The sequence below is a fragment of the Chaetodon trifascialis genome, chromosome 7 (assembly GCF_039877785.1).
Source record: "Chaetodon trifascialis isolate fChaTrf1 chromosome 7, fChaTrf1.hap1, whole genome shotgun sequence".
NCBI lineage: Eukaryota > Metazoa > Chordata > Actinopteri > Chaetodontiformes > Chaetodontidae > Chaetodon > Chaetodon trifascialis.
Genome location: NC_092062.1, coordinates 13134713 through 13151199, shown reverse-complemented (window position 1 = coordinate 13151199; position 16487 = coordinate 13134713). Strand labels below are relative to the sequence as shown.

General features: G+C 40.6%; 1 protein-coding gene across 1 annotated transcript in view; it reads left to right on the top strand.

The window, feature by feature from the left end:
* Nucleotides 1-2203: 2203 nt before the first annotated feature.
* Nucleotides 2204-16487, top strand: part of adcy2a (adenylate cyclase 2a) — a 51865-nt gene continuing 37581 nt past the window's right edge. The window contains exons 1-2 of the mRNA XM_070967440.1: nt 2204-2795; nt 6986-7183. Coding sequence (XP_070823541.1) covers nt 2250-2795; nt 6986-7183 — 744 coding nt within the window. The 5' untranslated portion in view covers nt 2204-2249. The remainder of the gene's footprint in view (nt 2796-6985; nt 7184-16487) is intronic.

Sequence of the window (16487 nt, the reverse complement as noted above, 5' to 3'; positions counted from 1 at the left end):
TGTATGTTGCAGGACACAGTGTTCATCCGTTTCTCAGTTTTGGCTGCAGGGATTTTGGCCACGGCCCTAATCAACAGCATATTTTGATATTCTCTTCATTTCTCATAACCTTGGCAAGTAAATCTGAGCTGAAATACCACTAAGGGATAAGTGGGAAAACATTTTCTTGTGATATAAGTGAGTTAAACTTTGTTATTCCCATGTAACATCAAAGTTTGAATAAAACATGAAGGGTCAACTGCCTTGTCTGTTGGTAGAACTGATAAAGCCTCTTTGATATGTAAGTGGAAAATGAATATTGCTTATGCAAGGTGTTCAGAATGGCATTGTCAACTGTTCACTCGACAAGTATTTCACATTTTTTTAAGTAAAGTAAATAAATTTAAAAAAAGCAGGACAGAGCACAGCACACATTCCTCTCAAGACAGTTGTTCTCATTGAAACTTCACACTTCAGATGCCTCTTCAACGCCATCATTTTTAAGAAATTCCAAAAACATCACCCAGATGCTGTAAAAATCAGACACTTCCTAAGTAAGAGCCAGACTTGAACTTGGCCAAGGGAGGGGCTGCCATTATTCTTCCAACACAGATCAATGGAGCACTTGGCTTGTAGTAGACACAGGTCAACCACGTTTCTGTTTGTTAGAGAACAATTGTCTGGATAAATGCTTTATATATACAGGTAAGACTAAATAGTTAAAATTTATTTTGATAGTGACAAAGGGTTGTAGAGCCCAAATTTTTGCTTTTGGAATAATGTTTGTTAATAATAATGATGCTTTTGGAAGTAGTTGCAGATGACAATGAATTTGACTTACAAGAAATAAAACTGTATTTACCTTCCATGCTCAAATTACAGGTGCGTTTATTTGTAGTTATTTGCATCCATACGCATTTGCATATATGAATTCATCAGCATATGCAAATCTTTTGCAAATCTTATGAATATGTGTTCTCAAAAGGAAGGAAAAATGTGAAGGTGAAATTGATTATTTGGGACTTTATGGCAGAATCACTGGGAAGGACAACCAGGTGGTGGTAACGTATGTTGCAGTAGAAAAACACATGCTCAGCTTCTCAGCCATCCTGGCACAAACACAGTTGATGGATCTGTGGTTGGCAGCTTTTAAGTGACTGTCCACCCACGTAAACTAGCCCAGTATGAACTCAAGCAAACAAGTGACCACCCTAACAATCCTTTAAGTATTTCCTTATGAATATCAGTGTGTGTAATTATGATTTTATGCAGTAATAGTTTGCCAATTTAAACTCAGCACTCAAGTGAGGTAGTTCATGTTATGGGGTATTAGAGGAATCTGGAAGCCATCATTTATTCATCAGTATAAAAGCAGTATTTGGGCCAGCACCACTTTCATCATATTTTGGCTGGCTGCTGTGTGTGACGTGTATGTGCTTGTGTATCTTTGCATGTGTGTGCATAGAGTATTTGACCAAATGCCACGTGTGCTTGTGTTTGTCCACTTTCATTTCGTTCTTGCTCCCTGAACCTCTTCGTACAGAAGAACTGAGCAGACCTCATTTAGAATCTGCTCAGTCATGACACATAATTGAACCAGCAAAATTAAATGACATCAGCCGAGAATCATTTCATATTCTTAAACTCCTCATATGTTGTCTTCTATTTTTCATGTGATAATTTAGGTATCCTTTTTTTTTTCTTTTTTTTAGCTAACCACACCTGGTCGATAATTCCTTTTCCTCTGTATTTTTGTGCATCTGCAACCAGTTCACCTTCAACTACTAAGAGCTTTTTCAACAAATCTGGCATTAAGGCAAATTGCCGTCTGACAGTGTGGTGAGAGAGCAGCAGAGAGGAAGGTGGATGGCTGAAAAACATGAGGTATGATGGAGTGGGTTATCTCACTTATGAAAATCACTGACATCCTCGGGATTGAGCTTAAGCTGTTTCCTTTTTCTTTTTTTTCAACATGCATGTTCCAATTTCTCCACTCACATTATTCCATTATATTAATGCTACATAGTGCTTAAATGTCAGTGTAGTAATTTCTCCTCTCCATTTCTTTTATTTTCTTGTCTCTCTCTCGCCCGCTGACTTCTCCCTGCTGCTGTACCTTCTCTTTCTTCCACCCCTCCCCCTTAGCCCTTTCTCCCTCCCCTTTCCCTTCACTTCCCTCCCACTTTTCTCTCTCACTCTAAAGAGCTCTCAGTCTCTGCGCTCCCCTTCATTTCCCGCTTCAACATGTTGGCAGGAGGAGAAAGAGGAGGATGCTGCGCTCTACCCTCGGTGCGTTCTTGCCACCCCTGCGGCCAGCGGATGGTGCCTCTGACTCAGACTCAGCCTCAGCTTTCAGTTGTCTCCGCCTGAAGGATTTCAGAGAGGAGGTGGAGGAGGAACCGAAGGATACGCTGGAGATCAGGAGCTCTCACACCCGGGTCCCCAACAGGAACAACAACAGCAGGAGAGCGGAACAGAGCAACTGCTCCTCATCTGTGGTGGAAACTACTAATACCTCAACAGTGACCACCTTCTCTGCCTCTAGTCTCTCTCCCTCCTCTTCCTCCTTCTCGGCTCCCAGATCCATGTGGCAGGAGGCAATAAGGAGGAAGCGGTATCTGCTTGACCGGACAGGGGAGTCTGGTGAAGGGGATAAAGGAGGACGAGGAGGTCAGGAGAAGAGGAACAGGTCCCCGGATTGGCTGTATGAGTCCTACTACTGTATGAGCCAGCAGCACCCCCTGATTGTGTTTCTGCTGCTCATAGTGATGGGAGCCTGCCTGGCTCTGCTGACTGTGTTCTTTGCTTCAGGACTGGTAAGCTGCTCATTCACAACATGCTGAAACACACACACACACACACACACACACACACACACACACACACACACACACACACACAAAGTGAGAAAGTCGTGTATCATGTTACATAGACTTGCATTAAATTCCTGGAGACTTACCCTCACCATAACTGTAACCACTACTGGCCTAACCCTAACCCTAACCTTGACCTAAACCTAACCTTTCCCTAACCTTGACCCAATACTAGAGTTATGTTATGAGAACTTGCACATCAATACACATCAACACACACCCACAGATAGACACATGCATCCAGGACCATACCAATATATGGACATATGGATATATGTGGATATATTGCACATCCCCGTGTGTGGGCTATAAGTTACAGAGATGATATGTGCAAGAAATTCGTATCAAGTGTAACCTCTATAAACAGTGTGGGCAGGTGCATATATGCACATGTGGTGTGCACACACATGTTGTGAACTCATTGCACAGTTTCTGTAAGTATACATAGAAATAGGATCATTGCCATTAATTTGCACAGAAAGGTGCATATGTTCACGCGCATGCACACACACAAAATTGGCTGACTTCTGAAACACAATACATGAGCTCCACTGCACACACATACAAGTGTGCCTGTGCAACCCCTATATGCACGCACACTCTCACAGCATGCAGTCCTCATCGCAGCACTAATGTGAAGAGAAGGGTGAGATAAAAGTGAGGGGGGAATAAGGGGCTTAGTTATTGTCTGACCTCATGGTTGACTGAACTACAGAAGGAGATCTATTTCCCTCTGTCTCTATTTTGACAGGGTTATCTTTGCCCTAAAAATCTGAAAAATTCAATGCAGTCAAGGCAGGGTGCTCTACAGACCTCTACAACATTCTGAACAAAAAAAACCCCATTATTTCTCAGTGCACATTTTGACTGTGATTTAATTCTTAAATAACATACCTGATTATGTGCTCCTAAAAAGGGAAGAGTTTTAAGGACATAATGATATATTCACACAATCTAATGATTTTAGAGGATATACTAACGTAATCTTATTGCAGCTTATCACAGTTTTGCATTAGGAGGAGGATGCCGCTCCTATTCCCTGCCACTGCTGAGTCTGCCATTAAGAAAGGATTAGTCTAAAACACACTAAAAGAGACAATGAGACAAAGAGAGCACTGAGACACACACACACTCACACTCACACACACAAACACACACACACACACACATATCATGCTGCACATCGTGAAATTCAATATTTCAATTGATCAGTGGGAAAACTTATATATTGTAGCTAAACATACAAAACTGAATGAAAACAGTTTTGCCTGCTAAAGCTGCTCTCCTGCACTGGAACATAGAGCCAACAGATGGTGAGGTCGGTAACAACAGTGGAGGGCATATTCATGTGATCAGGATAAAACGTAGTAATTAGTCAACAAATGAAGTCCGTTATCTAAAAGAAGAGACAATGATCTTTTGATGCATCAGATTTAATTGGAAACTTTTCTGAAAGCTGATTGCTTTTTAATCACCTCCTACACACTGCGGTAATTGTCATTATAGTGGTTTTCATATGCACATAGGGAACTACAGCATCTAAGTGGTTAATGATCATCCATCATTCTTTTGACTCATTGCCTTAGTCACGACTGGTGTCTGTACAGATGAAGAACCTGACTGATAGTTTCACTTTGGATTCGTTATAAGATCAAGCTGTGGCAGTGTTTGTGTTAAAGCTGTGGTTAAGTGTGAGAGTTAACCGCCAAGTATTAATGTAGAGTTAGAAACATAGGTGCTCCAGAAGAAGGTCTTTGAATCCTCAGGTTTGAGGAAAATATTTGCCTACAATCAGACACTAAGAGTATAATTCTGCACAATCTGGTAGCAATGTTTTTTGTGGGCTTACAATGAACAAGCATCTCAGTTCAGCCCACTGCTCTGTCTGTCCCACTTCCTCTTTTCTTTTTGCTCTATCCCTCTGCTTGATAAGCATGACTTTTGCTGCTCCTCTGTTTTTTTTCCCCCCTCCATCATCCCCTATTTCTCTGCATTCTTGTGTTTGTGTCATCTCTCACCTCCTCACATTTCTGTCTCTCTTTTTCTGTATCATCCTTTTTGTATCCTATCATCCCTCCATCCTGCTGGCTGGCTGACCTAAATCCTGTGCTGATTTGGAGCTCTGCTCTGGGCGAGACAAACTCTCTGTGGCTCTCTGCAGCCACACATATCCTCTCCTGTCCCAGTACATTCGCTGTGTGCATGAGAAAGAGACAGGGGGAAGGTGGGGGCGGGGGCTAAAGAAGGACAAAGCCAGAGATGGAGAGAAGGAGGACAAATGCAGAGAGAAGCATCGTGAGACAGACTGGCATAAAAACGTTTTGATGGCGAGGTCACTTCTGAAAACAATCATGGAATGAATAAGAATTTATTTTCGTGATTAGGATTTGGTGAATAAAAACATATTCCATATTATAACTTCATGCATGACTGTCTATATTGACAACACTAATTCAAGAGAGAACTTGAAAATAGTCCATTCATTAATTTGGATTATGCGGTGTAATGTACACAGTGGATTTTTGAGTCTTTAATGATCAAAAATGGGAGACCAAATAAAGCTCTGTCTTTATGGGTGGGGGTCCAGCCCTGATGTTAAACTAAACAAAAAGTTGGAATCAGCATTCACCCAATAACAATATGACACAAGACTATTTGGGCTTGAATTTGATATCAGTGTGTTTCACAGACATCCTTGCCGACACAACTACGTGTGCCAGTGAGGATGTGAACATCTGCCTGCATATGCTGACCCTTTCCCCTCCCCTGTCACACTGCTGGAAAAGCAGTGATGGGATGAAGCCTGGCAAAGGCAGGAAACTCAAACGACTCATTTCACTGCGCTATCCTCCTACATGCACCTTGAAGAAACTCCTGAAATTTTTATTAGAACTTTCAGATCTAAGTGTGTTTCTGAACGTCAGCAGCAAATCCATTATGGATATGGCTTCAGCTTTGCTACTGGTTAACATTGGGGGCTTTTTAGGCTTTTCTTTACTCCATAGGATCTTCTCTCAGTATAAAGGTTTTCTCACTTTGACACTCACTACGTTTACATGCAGTCAATATTCCGGTTATGGTCAATATTCCGGTTTCGGAATAACCTGTTTACATGCGTGAGCAAACTGGGGTAATCAATTGGGATATCCCGATCAAAACAGCGACGCACGGACAACGTGTCGACACACAGAGAACGTCATGATGCAATGCGTGTCATTTCAAAAGGGTTATTGGTGTTTACATGGCCATGCGCAACCGGGTTATTGCTGATTTTCCGGTTATGAAAGGGTTACTTGACTGCATGTAAACGTAGTGAGTGTTGATAAGTGGGTATGGATTTCTTAGACTTTTATTTTGCCCTCATAGTTTCCCCTTTGGCTGTTTTTTTTGTTTGTTTTTTACTCAGGTTTACTAGGAGATGTGCCCCAGTGCATTCTGTCCGCTCAAGTGAATGCCTCGTTCATAGAGATAATGTCACAGTAACTGCATAGGTGGTGTTTTTTCCCAGGATGACAGGCAAAGCAGTCCACAACGTTATGCTACACAGACCCAGCCTTTTCATGCTTAAAATGTAAACTAAACACATATTTAAAGGTCTGTATTTTCAGTTCATACTTGTCACAGTCTTGTCTTGTCACAATTTCTTGTGGCTCAGAAAGAAAGTTAAAGCTGCTGGAGGACAAACCGAGCAAAGGGGTTTTTGTTTCATCCGATCACTGACTCCTTTCTCAGATTATAGCGAGTAAAGAGCAATCTTTGTAGTGACACCTTGGTGTGTTAGAAAAAGCGGAAAAACCTGAGAAGAAGCTGTTTGTGTTTTGTTTGTTCACTGCTTCTCGGGGAGGGCCACATATCTGCCTTGGTGTGTTTGTATTTTCAGGACGCTGAAGAGGAAACACAGAGCAAGAGGAGTGGCCTTTTTAACACAGTTAGGCTGTTTTATGCCCCCTCGAGAAGTCTGTCTTCTAAATTTGCTGCTTTTCTATATTTATCTTTCTCAGGCAAACCTAGTTTTCTCTCTAATTAATTATTCCTCCCTTCTCTGATAAATTACATATCTCTTCCCCTCTCTTAAATTGCCTGTTCACGTGTCTCACTGTCTCTCCTATTGTTTGTATCCTGTCCTTTTCCAGAACGTTGAGGACCATGTGGCCTTTGTAATCACTGTGCCCACAGCGCTGGCTATCTTCCTGGCTGTGTTTGTACTCGTCTGCATTGAGTCAATCTTCAAGAAGCTTCTGCGTGTTTTCTCCCTGGTCATCTGGGCCTGCTTGGTTGCCATGGGTTACCTTTTTATGTTTTCTGGCGGGATCATCTGTCCATGGGATCAGGTAAGACACACATATTCTGTGCTTAATGTGGTGCATTCTGTGATTCATTTGATACAGTCGTCCTGTTTCATTGGGGAGTGTTAGGAGAGCTCCAGCAGCTTAGGGAAAAGCCAATACAACAGATTGTAAATGACAGTTTTGAATAAACAGTACAGGTCATGGTTCACTCCTAAGAACAACTCTCTCTCAACAAACCCAGCATGGGTCAAATGTAAGCTCACACTAAGAGATAGGATAGAGACTTAGGCCGGTGGATTTTGGATGTTGCTGGTGCCTGTTTCTATCAGTCGCTTACTCTTTTTTTCTCTTTAAACTCCACTGGGTTATCTCGTGGTGAACGACTTTTAATGTGCACATTTTGTCAAAATTAGCCAGATAGCCCCAGCCGTAGCCACCCCACACCTTGATCAACTCGCTTGTCACAGGACATACTTACTGATTTAAGTCTTACAAATATGCCACTCCTAAAACATTTCCCAGATACCCAGAAAACATCAAGAAATGTGGTTGCAAGAGGAGCTCGAGATTTGACTTTGCTTTTTATTCACTCATATTCTGTTCCGCTTGAGTTGGCTTCTGCCTAATAGCCAAGCATATATAGCTGCTCTCCAGACCAAAAAGTCTCTGCTGAGAGGGTGTCTCAACTGTCTGCTGTGTGGAGTGTAGTTCTAACGAATGCGGATGAATGTGAAACAAGACTTAGGGATTCAGATGGCCTGGAAAAAAGATGTCCCTCCTTAAGTTTTTATTTCATCTCTTGTATCTGACCTACTTTCTAAAACAGGCTGGCTTTTAAGTTTCGGATTGATCATGCATAAGCTTGAGTGCTTCCTGACATTTCATCATGTTTTTTTTTTGTCTTTTTCTGTATGCTTCTGCCTCAGTGAGTGTTAGTAAATTAATATAGATGTGATTGTTCTTAAAAAGCCCCAGAGATTATGTCAGAATGATACGTTAAAGGGATAAAAGATGTATTATTGAAGTCTGCCCATCTATTATGTGTCAGACCTTTTGACTCCCAATCCCTCTTTTTCCTTTGAACTAAAAAACATTAAATGGTATAGCCCTCTAACTACTACTCTACTCTACTCTAACTGTCACTACTGTCCTGGGCAGGTTAAATCCCTGACTCTCTTAGACCCTAACCGCTATGGTTCAAATTCAGTTTATTGTGTTTTATTTAGCACTTTCCTCGAAAATGCATGAAATTAGTTGAACAATTAAATCAACTCCAATAATCAAATACAAAATATATAAAACAAATGAGAGAAACTGAAAAAGCTCAAATACAGTAGAGAATGATTAGCTAAGCAGTGTTTAGTTATTAAAGAGCTGCTGATAATTAATTATTTGCTGTCAGAAAGGAAGCGCAAAACATTTATCTCTATTAGCAGGGCGTAGAAATTACAGAAGAGGGGAAGAATAAAGACGACACGACAAAGTAGAAATTTGGGGTTAGGTAATTGCAGGATTGAGTAAGAGCCCAATGGTTTACTGTCACACCACTTCTTTTGCTGCGATACATTTGATATGTGCAACTCAGCACTGTTTATAGTATGTAGTGGCTACTATGTGCACATACATACTATGTCCTTTATGACATGTTTATACTTCACAGACGGAAACAAGTGATTGTAGGGAGTGGGGAATAAATGGAGTATGATAAACTGCATGTCACAGGTCATGAATGCTGTGATGCCAGCGAGCCACCACCGAACCGTCCACATCCTTTTGCTTTTCCAAGCTTGCTGCTAGAATTGCTGAATTACAAGTACGGCATTCACATTGATGGCTACCACAGCTTGTGGCAGAGACTTATTACACAGTCAACATAAATGAATGAATGTAGCTACAATGGAATATCATTACTGTTTGATTAGAAAGCCACAAACAGATCATATATCAGAGTCACACTGGTGAAAAAGTGCAGCCATCTAGTGTGAAGGAAGCCTGCCAGATGCGTTGTATGAAACTGCTGTAAATGCAGGCTCGCTGACTCCGTCCCACATGGGACTGTGCAGCAGCGTATCAGTCAGATTGGATAAAAAATGCTGTTGATCTGAGACCAGTTTGTCCATAAATATGGACGATCTTTGTCCATAAATATGGACAAACTATGGACTTCTTTTGCAGTAGGATTTGTTGGGGGGAAACAGTAAAATACAAGTAACACCTAATTGTGCCTCTACTGTGAATGTATATTAGAAATGACAAATGGTAATATATTTACAGTAAGCATATAACAGTATGTATTTTAATGTTAGGAAAGTTTAAAACAGAAATATACAGAATATCCCCTCTCCCTTGAATACTCTCCAGGAGCTCTATGCTATATGTACCTGTATGCTATGCATGCTACATTCTGTTATAATATTATATCTACAGTTAAATGTGGCAAGAAGGACAAATAGCAGCTTGTTCATACATACTGCAACAGGGCTCATTGAAAACACCACAGTACATTAGTTCTTCATCATATGAAAGCTGAAATAGTACTTGGCAAGGTAGATGTCTAGTGTGGCCTTGTCTATCACAAAGAGGTAGCTAAAGATGCATTGACTCACACGCCACTCCATTCATCCCCTCCTTTTGCTTCCTAAAAATGTCAGGCCATTATGCCATTAATGGCCTCTGTCTGCTGCATCTTAGCTATCTTAATTAACAGTACCTGAAGAGACCTTATTGTTCATTGGACAACTGCACTCTGTTTTTAGGGGCTTGCTGCTTTATTATAGATAAATGAAACTATATTAAAAGGAATACTGAGATAACAGGGGCCCTGTTATCTCAGTATTCCTTCAAAAAAAGATCTAATGATGACACTTTAAAATTTAATTCTTTCATTTTTATTTGGTCTTATTTTTTATTTTTGATGTTGAACTTTCTTGCTTTATAGACCCATCTTGCAGATTAGCAGCATCTTTCACCTTGTTTTAATTCAGGAACTAAATTATGAATTGATTGATTAACAAAATGTGATTCTCAACCTGTGAGGTTGGCAAGCTTGTCTGAAAAAGCCAATATACTAATACGATACCATTCATTTCAAACACATCTTGGCACTTAATGGTAATCAGATTGACTCCAGATATCGGGGACATGCCAGTGGTCCCTGATATTTGGAACCAATCTGATCACAGGTTGACATTGTCAGCACACACCAAGCGTCAAACATTTTAATGACTGTTGGGCAGAGTGCCGTGACTTTAAGGTAATGAATATGGGCAATAAAATATTACACTGAATTTCATCAGTAAATCAGCAGGAGGGGCAGAAAAGAAGGGATCTTTTTGATCTATGATGAATTTGGACAAAATTGAAATTCCACTGATTTCTCAGTCCATTACTGCCAGCCTTACCGATAACGTTGTAGTCTGTCATCAATAGTTTGTCCATGCCAATGCCATGTTTGTCCATCTTAGGATGCGTCTAAAGTCACCATACATACTGACTACCCTTTTAAGTTGTGCCACAAAATGGTGATTTCTAAGTTTCAGAAATGTAAACTTACTGCTTCGTTGAAATTTTTGTTTATCTCTATTATGGTGGGAATAATTAATAATAAATAAGGGAGTCATTTTGGACACTGAAAAACATTTGCTCGTTTTGCTTCACATATGTGAAAATTGGCTTTTCCTTATTGTACAAGTAACAAGATATTTTTTAGGGTTTTATTACTGTTGCTCAGATCGAACAAGACATTGAAGCCGTCATCTTGGGCTCTTGATGATGATGATGATGATGATGATGATGATAACATTTAGTCAGCCAATTAATTGCAGTCATGTGTTCAGGTCCATGCGAATGCTTTGATTTACATGGACCTTAATTTTAAAGTTGTATAATTGTAAAATTATTCAGTTATTTTTAGCTAGTGTATGACTAAGATTTTGACATGAGGGGGATCCAGCAGAATTAAATTAACGAACCATTTGGGATCTCGACACAGAGTAAAGTTTGAAGACATTGCCCTCCTGCTGTTTAGGCTCTTTCACCGCATTTGCTTATCAGCCAATTATATTAATAACCAAGTCTTTGAATCTGTGGTTACCCCGGTGTTACTGTGCAGTCGCTAAGTGGATGTCTGCTCCAGAAAAGAAACAGAGGGAGGGAAAGTAAAAGTCAGAGTTAATTAAATGCTCTCTGTGCTGTATTGAGGAGGTAGTCATGAGAAGTAGGGGAACGAAACAGTGATTAGAGGGGGGTCTTCATTCTCTAACATCACCTCACCTGTCAAGTATAGACCTAGGCTCATTAAGGATGATGGCTTGTAACCCATGTCATTCATGCAGTGTTGCTGTTGCCAGTCAGTGGATGAAAATGTCGCTACCCATAGTCACAATTTAAAATTCCATAATTAGCATAAATGAAAAAAGAAAAAAAAAACAAACGAACCTGAAAATAGTGCTAACTAAAGGACTTGCAGATAAGTTGCTAAGATACCAGTATGTGCAGTAATGCAGACTGAAATGTCTGAATAATTAACAACGTGGCAGTATCCTGATTGGAGGGAAAAAGAAGTGGTTTGAAATGTAAGTGGAGAGAGCAAAAGAAAAATGGGACACAGAGAAATGGAGACAGAAGATGAATGCATCAGTGATTTTTAAATCTGAAGATCTCTCTGAGTCTGAGCATCCGCTTCTTATGGCTTCCACGCTGATATACAGTGATGGGTTTGGGGCTCAGTTGTTGTGAACCATTTCATTGAACTGGAAACTCTCTTTTTGGCTTTTGCCTCCTTTAGTGTTCCAACACACGTGTGTGTACAGACGCATGAGTAGTCACAACAGTACTTGCTACGCAGTGGACCAGTAAACAAGGGGCTAATGTTAAATATAATGTGCTTCGTACCAAAATCGATCAGAGAATTCATGTAGAGCTTTGTGTAGAGTTCAACTTGAGTTACCTTTAAAGCGGCTATAATCGATATGTTTTAGAATAATGTAACCTCCCCTCGACTTCACTTCGCTTTATAGCGAGTTTCAGCTCATTAAATGTTTTAAGCTGTCAGGCCACAACTTGACTGTTTTCGTGCACTCTCATGTGTTCCCTTCTGCTGCAGCTGTTTTCAAAAAGCTCTAAAAACACAGTGTACACTACCTGCTCAGCAACAAATGGCAGACTAACACAGTGTGCAACTAGTTGGTGAACATAATGGAGCATTTAGCAGCCAAAGAGCCTGTTTTTTCCCCAAGTTGGTGGAGACCAAAAACAGAGCTGAGAGAGAGTGAATATGAGACCAATTAAGTTGGCAAATAAACCAGTTTTTGCAACTTTAAAGTGCAGATTTGTTCATGCTGACTAGGTGTATAGTGTCTTAAAATGGAATTTCAAAATGGAAGAAGCTTCAATATGATGCACCATCCAATTTTCCCGAACCCTGCTCTGAGTATGAAGTATGAATTGCTCCACAGGCGAGATGTGAATGGTACAGGTACGATTAACTGTGTTAATGTCCCATTAGCATGACCTTTTCTGGTGGCACTAATGTCAAAGAAAATCCTGTGAAATCCTTGTTGAGATGCCCATCAAGGTCTACTCAAATTAACGTTCTCTCAAACATTTTGTACGGTTTCATCATAATGTAGATCAGTGTTGGGATTAATTGATGGCTTCAGATTTCATTTGTGATATTAGTTTGTTAGGTGGGATGTGATCGTTGTGCTTCTAGTAATCGTAGTAATGGCACTATCTGTCATTTAATTCAATGAGAAAGTATTCTCTGTTCCCCCGCTGATTATCAAGCTATTTCAGATGACCTTACTTTCTTGTCCTGTGTACGAAAGGCAATTTTGCAGCCACTGCAGAAAGATTCTTGCCAGTAGCAGTAGCTAATTGATGAAGTCAGTGTTACTTGAAAATCTCATTCAGTATTTGATCATTCAAGATATAAAGTGTGGTTTAGACGATGACTGGTTTTCTGTGATATGGGCAGTTTGTCCAATTTGCAAATTTCAAACATGTATTCATAGCAGGAATGGCATCTTTTCAGCTTTAATTAGCTGCTATGCTTGACTGTTTTTTCCAACGGTAAATTATTTCTTGTTTAATGATATTTTTTGTGTGTTTTTGTGTTCCATAGTAAATTGTCCATAACAAAGTCAAAGTCAAAAGACTCACTGTTAATGAATGAATTCCCCAAAGCTCACAAAGCGTCTGTTATATATGAAAATGTTACTTATATTCTCCTTACAGCACAGTGTTGAATTTAACTTCCCTGGACATGCTAATGTGCATTCAGTACAGCTCCACAAGGACATTTTTAATGTTGTCAGCATTGTCAGTGATTTTTATGTACACTTAAGGGTATTGGCGTGCTTAGGATAAGAAACAAGGGATTTCCTTCTACTTAAACTCAAATTCTACTGCAGCAGTACTCTATTGGAAATATCACTCCCCCTCCTTTATTCTTTATATGTCAGTGCATATTAATTTCCACAAAGCCCTGGCATGCTAGCAAGCTGGACTTCCTCACTGCGCTGCAGGAAACAACACGGCTTGTCGAGCTTGAACTACTTGAGTCCAGATGGTACTTACAGTTTAATACATTTCAATTGTTCAAGCACAGCTAGTTTACATTTCCCTATTCATATGTTTTCTCTCCAGTGGCATACATGGCTTCTCCACACAGGGAACATAGTCCTGTGTCAAAATAACTGTATTATTTGTGTTGGCATCCTTATCGAGAGACAGCAAGACAAGAAGAGATAGTTACATTACAAACTGCACTGTCAGTGCAGCACCCTGTCAGGTGAAAGCAAAGGCACGAGGCTCCAAGTATTCCCTCAGCTCTGTTGCGCTCACATTCCCTCTTTCCCAGAGTAAGTTTATATACAGTACACTTTCCATTTTCAAACCCGAAATCCATTGGATGCTTATCCTCTCTCCACAAAGCGCTCTGTGTTTGCTGACGGTGGGGAGATGGGCTTATCTATGTGGTCCAGCCTCTACCCCTCACTGAGAGATGTCTGGACCCTGCCTCATCTCCTCCTTTCCTTCTCTTTGTCTCTCTCAGTTCCTCCCCGTCGCTCAGTCTCACACACGTGCAGAGATGCATTTGCACACTCCTTTTTGAGTATACAGCCAGCCTCTTTAAGCTTTAGGACAGAGAAGGCGGGGAAAGGGTTGTTGGGGAGAAGGAAGAGGCCTGCTGGGTTGGAATAGTAAAGAGGAGTAGTACTGTAGATTGCGAATACAGCACAGGGACTACAGTAGAAAAGACAAATAGAGGGGATGATACAAGGGAGAGCGAGAGAAAAAATCAGGTTGGAGTTTTGAATCTAGGAAAAAGGAAAACAAAGAGTAGATTTTTTTGTGTTAAACACCTTAATGTGTCTAAAGATCAAGGTCGGCCTTTCTAGGCGGCTTGTGGAAATTACAAACCAGCACTTTGGCTGAATATTTGAGAGTAGCGTTGAGTGTAGTCAGAAATAAAAAGAGCATATATGTCATTTTTTTAGGGTTAAATAGCAGACACAGTGCACGCTCACACACACACACACACACACACACACACACACACACACACACACACACACACACACACACACACACACACACACACACACACACCACATTGTAAATGTAGCATGTAAACTAATCTCTGCCACACACTGTAGACTAAAAGCCTGATGTAATCTGACTCTCCATCTCTATAATTTGTTTTATGAGCCCTCCTCAGTGTCATTATCAAGGAATTGATTTATGAGGTAGAAGCAGAGTTGACTGTACCATGATGGACCACAAAAAAGCTTTGTCCACTTAATTGTCATAGAGAGGGTCCTTCTGTGTTTGCCTTTAGAATGATGGAGTCTCCTCACTGTTTTATTACTTTCTCAAGTGTGCAGCAGATCTCAGCAGGTGTCTTTCCCCCAGCAGCCTGCACATTATCCTCTGTAAAGTTTACTGATTCAGTACTAGTATTTCAGAGCACTCATTTAGAGGAAAGCCTTTCTGGACTCAAAACAAATTATGTTAGATGATATTTGTCAGCAGTTAATGGCTGTCTTGAATGAGGAAGTAAGTTAATACTTTTGTATTCCTGTTCTGACTCACTGAATATGTCCTTGGTGGCTTTTTTAGTTGCTGTCCCCTGCACCTATTACGATCCTGCACTTATGTCTATTTGTTTTATGGTTTTAGATTTGCTGTTTCCTTTAGAGCATTTCTGGTTCTGCAGGGATTTAACAAGGTAAAAACAATGGCTGCCACCACCATACTGCAAAAACACAACAGCCACTTGATTAATTAAAGGCTATTATGGCCCAGAACCAGGAACACGACAACTACCACCACCATTTCTCACCACCCTCAGGAGTCCTCACCTGTCCTCTAGTCACCCATTTTAGTTTTCCCACCTCTCCTAGTCACCTGACATACCTCGCCACCACTGTTTTTGGTTTTGTCATTTGCTCCACACTGTAAGTAGTAAAGTAAAGTTGGCACATGACAATTGCCTCCTGCCATATCTGGCTAATCTTCTGTTTCTGCATCTCTTTCTCAGTAAACGGGCTGAGAAACTTTTCTGCTCTGCCTTGATGTTTGCATATGTATCCTAACTCCTCCGTGACATTGTAAGAATAAAATAGGAGTGTGCCCAATTAAAGCTTGGCCAGGCAGTCGTACAGAGAGATTAGAAGCAGTTCTTTTTCAGTTTGTAGTATTGCAACTGCAATTCTTCAGAGATCAACACACAGGAATAGAGATAGGACGAATGCAAATGCAAAACTTTATATTTTGTTTTGTTTTCAGGGGTATAGTCTACTAAAACACTGATTCATGTTTCATATTGTTCTAGTTTGTCCTTCAGGTAGAAGAGTGGCTCATTACGCTGTTCTTCACCTAAGATTTGGTCAGTCTTGCAAAGCTGGCAACAAGCTCGAATGACGAGCAGTACCATTTTTGTTGGGCTTGTATCTTTTGCGTCACCGCTGCTTGGTTTAGAAAAACCAAAACAAAAGCAGACCTTTTCCTCCGGATACTTAAAATTATATTTTCTGTCACGCAGAAGAGATTATTATGGGGAGGTATTGGTTTCTGCAGTCATGTAAACGGCTTAAGTAGAAATGAAAATGGAAATGCCAGACTGTGGATCTATAAAGATAAGCTCCACTGATTGTGAAAAGGAACAGTTGTTGTGAAAGTTGGGCTGAGGGCCTGTACAGTTCAGGGGTCATACTTCGGCCGTGGAAGTTAAATTGGTGGCACAGTGTCAAAGCAGCAGTGACCCAGGGAGACAAATCATTACGGACTGTAGGAAGATATGGTCAGATATTCAAGTTGACACCAAGACACTGTGTTGACA